Below are 6,000 nucleotides of genomic sequence, written 5' to 3'. Positions count from 1 at the left end.
TTAGTTGATGGCCTCGGGTTAGCCCTTTAATACCAGTTTACCCCGCCCATACCACCCTTCTCCATCTCTCTGACAGGTGTTTTCCCAACTCCTCAGGCCAAGGATTTTGGGGAGTGGCTGAGCCAATAAGATTTCCCTTTTATGGGGGAGGGGGCGGTAGCGGGAGAAAAGGCGTGGCTAGCAAGGTCAGAGCAGGGGCGGGGTTTGCGCGGCTGAGCACTGCCTGCCTGGTTGCGTGGAGGGTTTTTTTTTTTTTTTAGTTTTTTTTTTTTCTTTCTTTTTTTTTTTTTCGGAGTCTTATTAATTTCTCTGTGGGGCTGCAGCTGGAGACCGTGGAGCGTTGGAAATGACGCTCGGAGCTTTAATTACCGCAGCCGCCGGACAAGTGTGAGGAAAGCTGCGAGGAAAAAAGGAGGGCAGGATCCGGGGAGAAGCGAGCAGCTCTCCCCACCCTGCCCGCCCCTTCCCTTCCGATTTGGACTAGAGGTGCGGGGACCCAGAAAAAGGAGCCGATCGTAGCCTGGCTCAGGGAGAGGCCGGAAACCTACCGCCTCTTTGCAATCAACTTTTTTTGGAAACGTTTTCCCCCCTTCCTTTTTATTGTTGACCAACCAGAGCGAGAGAGAAAGTGAGGAGGGAGCGAGAAAGCGAAGGCTTGCACGGAGACCTAGCTGTCTAGTCCGGCCGGCCTGGAGCACCACTCGCACACACTCCAGCGCACTCCCACCCGCGCACAGAGCACGCACACTCGAGCCCCCTCCCAGGCCCGGCGTCCGCGGACTCCCTCGGCCGCCTAGGATCCGGTGCACCGCGCGCCGCCCGCCAGTCCCTATCGCGCCCCACGCGCGCCCGGCTGAGGGATCTACTCCGCGTGTTAGAAAGGGATATGCCATTTGGACATGTAATTGTCAATACGGGATCTGAGACTTCCAAAAAATGAAGCTGGCGACAGGACTCTGGTGGGTCTGGGTGAGCCTTCTCGTGGCAGCGGGGACCGTCCAGCCCAGCGCTTCTCAGTCAGGTGGGTCGCGGTTCCTGCTTCTCGCGCTCCAGTGGTTGAACCTGCCGCCGCCGGCTTGGCTGCCTCCGGTGGCTCTCTCGCGTTCTTGGTTTCAACCTGAGACCGGCGCACTCCCAGACATGAAGGGACCACCCGACGGGGCCTCGTCTTTGGGCTCTCAGTCGCCCCTCTTCTCCTACCCAAACTTGCCCTGTGTTTTATTTATCGTGAAAAATCCCTTTGCGCCCCGTTCCCCATGTTTGTCTCTTTAACTCCTTTTCTTTTCTCGTGTGTTTTCTGTGACCTAAGCGTGGTCCCTGTGCTAGCGCCAGTGTCCGGGACGTGAGTGACCAAATGCCCAGTCTGTGGCCTCTCGTAGCTTCGGCCTAAGGGGCAAGAAGCCAGGGGGAAGCGCGCCGCGGAGGGTTGGGGTCGGGGTCTCTGGCGGTGCCTACTGGCCTACTGCGCGGGAGTGAGCTATGGAAGGGGAGCTCCGAGAGCCGGCTTGCACCTGTCTTTGTGCCCGAGGGCGTTGCGTCCCCGGCCGCCGCGACCTGCTAGAACCTAGCTGGGGCGGCTGGAGCGCAGCGGACGGGCGCCTCGGTCCGGGAGCCCGGAACTCGGTGCCTTCTCGGCCGGCGTCCCGGACTCCGCGCCCCATCGGCTTGAGGGGCACTGGCTTGCCAGCCTGATCTCCTAAAAAAAAAAAAAAAAAAAGGCCTGGCACACTTGAGGCGGTTGCTGTGTTTGGCTCGGGGAAGAGTTCTTCCTGTAGTTCAACTTGCTATTGGCCGGAGTCCCTCTAACTTCTCTGTTTACAGCCCGGTGGGGCTGCTGAGCCGGCCGGTGGTAAGAATTGATTTACCCTGAGGCGGGTGCGGCGGCTGCGCTCCGGGCGCGGCCACAGTTTGCTGGAGAACTTGAGCCCCAAGTACCCGGGCAGGTCCGGGACTTGAGGAACCCGCAAGGCAGCGCAGCGGGGTGGGCGCTCCCGGCGAGCTGGGCTGCTGACAGCACCTGCCGGGCGAGGGAGCTCAAAGTTTGTGACACTTGAGTTTCCTGGGAATGATAGTGGGACAGGAAAGGGGAAGTGCGGGGAAATCGTGGCCGAGTCGGGCGACGGGGGGCCCTTTTGCAGAGGCAAGGAGATTTCCGGATCCATCTGGGACTGGTCACGGGAGCGTGGGAAGTGGCTGGAGAAAAGAAAGCTTCCGGGGAAGGCGATAGGGAAAGCTTTAGGCCCCCGGAGTGTGTCCTTCTGACCTCACCTAGAAAACCGCGCGCCTTAGTTTTCCCGTCCTCCCCCGCTGCCTCCCCCTTCTGGCCTGGTCCACAAGTTCTAATCCTCGAAGCTTTCCAGATGACCTTCGAATGGCACATGTGCACCGTTGGTGCTGGCCTTAGGCACCCTCCCAATTACTCCGAAATTCTCCATGCATACCAGGGGCCCGCGCTCCGTTCATCTCCGGAATGACCATCACGGACTGGAGATTCCAAGTGGCCTCTTAGATACATCCCTTTTTATCTCTCGTCCCGCTCTCAAGTTCCTTCATATTTTCCCTCCATGGGCTGATTACGCACACTGACCCATTCAAACGAAGTTGCGACTGACACGCGGGCTTTGAGAGAGGAATGTCGGCGAAGCGACCTACTGGGGGGCTGTGTGGCGCAGGCAAAGCCACGGGGGGACCTGACTCGAGTCCGCTGTAATTTGGTATTAACTCTGCGGCTCCGGGGGTTGAGCTCTGCCGAAAAGCCCTTTTCAGAAATTCTGCAAAGAATGTAATCCAAATTAGTTCTGCAGCTGTCCTCTTCCTCCTCTCAGGCGACTCTGGCTCGCGCCCTCTCGGGTCTCTTCTCGCTTCCCAGGGCGAATTGTCAGACCCACAAGTGAGCCCATTTACAGCGCTAGGATTAGTGTGCCATTGTTGTTCCGAGTATGACTCTGTACTTGGAATTCTGGGGGCACAAAGGCGAGCCTCCCTTGTTCAAAACACAAAGTGATGTACATGAAAGGGCCGCACAAAGGCGAGCTCGGGTGCATCCCTGGTCTCATTGCAACACACATACAAAGGTGATCAACTGGAAACTGTAAATGCCCTTGGGAACTTATTTTCAACCTCTCCCACTCCTATCCCGCTGCACCCGGCAGCGAAAGTTCAGCTGATTTTGGTGTAGTGCTAACTGTCTGGAGTGTGAGAGAGTCTCCCGGTGCTTGTGACTGTATGTGTGTGGCTGTACATTCCCAAGTAAATACATATTGCGCGCCACCCCTTTCGCGGTTAGTAGTCAGTAGCAGTTTGGAGGAGTTTGTTTTGGTCCAAATGAGAAATTAAGTGCGGATAAGTAAACTAAGCTGCCAGAGGGCGACAAGATGTTGAGTGAATTGCTTTTAGATGAAACAAATTAAGGAAACGAGGGAAGACAATCTGCTTCTCCCATTATTAGACACGCTTGGAGTTCAGGGGAAAGTGGCATATTTTTGAAATGCTAATTTCTTAGGAAGCAGAAGGAATGCACCTTATTTACTGTTCTATGTGAACAGCATAAAATTTTTGGAAAGATTCTGTTGTAAGATTTTAATTTTATTTCCTACAAGTAATTGTAACTGAGGAGGACTGGTTTTATTTTTTTCTTTAGCTTGGAAAAAAAATTATTTAGAATTTTTTTTTTTTTAATAATTGAAAAACTTGTTCCCATTTCCAGTGGTTCATTTTGTCTATTTTGTCTAGAAATTGTATACCCAGAGGCCTTTTAGAAGGCACTTTTAAAGCCCTTACTATCCAAAGGAATGATTCCTTATGTGATTAAAATATATCAGCTTTGCATTGAAATAAAATACAAACACTATTGCAGTACATACTTTTTAGTAAATACGAAGAAGTTCAGTTTGCTTTCCCTGTTTGCAAGTAACTTAGTCCTTTTTATTTTCTAAAAGTGCACACATCTCTCATATTTAGGATACTTCATGACATCTTAGGTAATTTTTACGTTTGAAAAGAAAAATAACAAAACAAATTATGAAAATGGCGCAAATATATCTTTAAAAAAAATCACAACCATCAATGCTCTTTGCCATACATGTTCAGTGTAAACACACCCCCATAAGTATACTCTTTCCTCTTTTGCCTTTTGGTTTTGAAAATATATATGTGTATTATGGTGCCTTTTTCAAAGAAGGTTTTTTGTTTTTCTTTAGAGTACTTCTAAATAAAGAATGCCTGTCACTATAATTATGAACCACTTGAAAATACTGTAATATAGACTATTACAAAATTGAATGACTGTTGAATCATGATTTTTTTGTCTCTTGATTTTTTTCTCTTAAACATAACTGTCATTGTTTATTTTAACCATCATGCATAAAAAGTAAGATTTTGTTGAAATCAGGGCACTTACTGTGTTATGTGTATTTTTGTTTAGTTGCTAAAATAGGTCTTAATTAAGAAATCACATTAGAATATATGTCAGGGCATGCACTTCATGGAAGATTTAAGTGTTTTTCACTCTTTCTTGAACATAGTAAGTTTGCACTGGCTGATTTTTACAGTTTGCATTCATTTGAAGGAAAATGATGTTTCCTCTTTAAGGTGGATTCAAATATTTAGTATTCATGAGCTTTCATCCCTTTGCTTCTTAAATAGAAGTACTATTTATCATCTGTCTTATGCATTCACCCTTTGTGTTACTACAGATTCTTTTTTACATCTTGCTATTCACTGTGTTTATACATGAGCATATTTCTTTTTCCCTCCACTACTAAGTGTAGTCTTTGTGTGTGTGTCTTCCAAGCAGCCTGCCACTCAGCTACTGCAGGAATCCTCTGAGTCAGTTTTCATTCTTTCTTTCTGATAAATCTGATATGGCTGGATGGTTGGACATCGCAAGCCATTCCATTGCTCAGATTTATTCCTGAAAGAAAATAAAACGGCATCGATCCAAGATCACTAGCATATCTCTAAAACCCTGAGTCTAAGGCCAAAGCTTTCTACAGAGAAGGCTCTTTTCTCCCTCTTTCCCCTCCTTGACCAAAGAAGGAGTGTAGAATACTCTCATTTGAGAAATATGAGGATTCATAGATTTGTGCTATTTCTAAATATCCTTGGAATCTTGGTATTAGAGCTAGCTTGAAATCAATGGATATATAAGGTGTACATTGTAGACAATAAATTGAATTGGGGTGCCTTAAGCATTCCATTGATTTAAAGTCATATCATTTCTTACTATTTAAAGCCAGTTAAGAAAACTTAACATGCATTTTTTTTTTAAATGGTAAATTCTGAGCTTAGTTGCCACTCTTCTGCTGCTGTTGGATATGCTTGTGTAATTTGTAAGGGCCTAAAACTTTAATGAAGCATATGATCCAAAAAGGATGCCCCAGTACCTGTAAACTTGTGGGCACTTCCTCTGATATCACACTTTTCTGAGATGCTACTTCATAGAGGTGTAAATGTTTCCACTTGAATGTGTTCATACTCTACCCAAAATTGTTCAACATATTCCACTATTCTATTCCACAGTAATCTATTGAGCATGCTATTCAGGGTAAGATGTAATCGTATTAGAAACTTCTCCAGGTGCATCATTTTAGAGATGGTCTCCATGTTACATTTCACCACATAGAGCCAAATTGAATCTTTTTTCTAATATTCACTGTCTGAAATTGTATAAATATTGGACAATGTAAATAGAATCTTACTTTTCATGATTTCTAATATAGCTATCAACTGGAGTGTATACTTTATAATGAAAATTAATCCCATCACTCTCTATTTTTATTAAATAAATACAAATAATAGATACATATTTCCTGAAGCTAGCTTTCCCAGAGAATTTGAAAGAGACTCCAGCTTTGTATTTTGTGGTTAAATGTGCACAGGACATAAGCGGATTAAAACAGGATTTCTACATTTTAAAGACAGTTCCTTCAGTTCTGAAATTCTTGAACAGCTCACTCCATATCTTTGTAACTTACTTGGGCTGGTGTACCTGGGGGCAAA

At 46.6% G+C, this 6,000-nt stretch overlaps 1 protein-coding gene across 4 annotated transcripts in view; it reads left to right on the top strand.

Moving 5' to 3' along the window:
• The first annotated feature begins 908 nt into the window (after positions 1-908).
• The window catches only part of ERBB4 (v-erb-b2 avian erythroblastic leukemia viral oncogene homolog 4), a 1,604,115-nt gene continuing 1,599,023 nt past the window's right edge, over positions 909-6,000 (top strand). For 3 of the 4 annotated variants that reach the window (XM_006872748.1, XM_006872746.1, XM_006872747.1), the window contains exon 1: positions 914-1,021. In XM_006872748.1, coding sequence (XP_006872810.1) covers positions 937-1,021 — 85 coding nt within the window. In that variant the 5' untranslated portion in view covers positions 914-936. Of the gene's footprint in view, positions 1,022-6,000 lie in introns of all 4 variants that reach the window. The other variant, XM_006872745.1, reaches the window with a different exon arrangement.

The sequence above is a fragment of the Chrysochloris asiatica genome, unplaced genomic scaffold (genome assembly GCF_000296735.1).
Source record: "Chrysochloris asiatica unplaced genomic scaffold, ChrAsi1.0 scaffold00212, whole genome shotgun sequence".
Lineage (NCBI taxonomy): Eukaryota > Metazoa > Chordata > Mammalia > Afrosoricida > Chrysochloridae > Chrysochloris > Chrysochloris asiatica.
The sequence above is the reverse complement of the archived record's forward strand: the minus strand, read 5'-3'. Positions and strand labels throughout refer to the sequence as shown.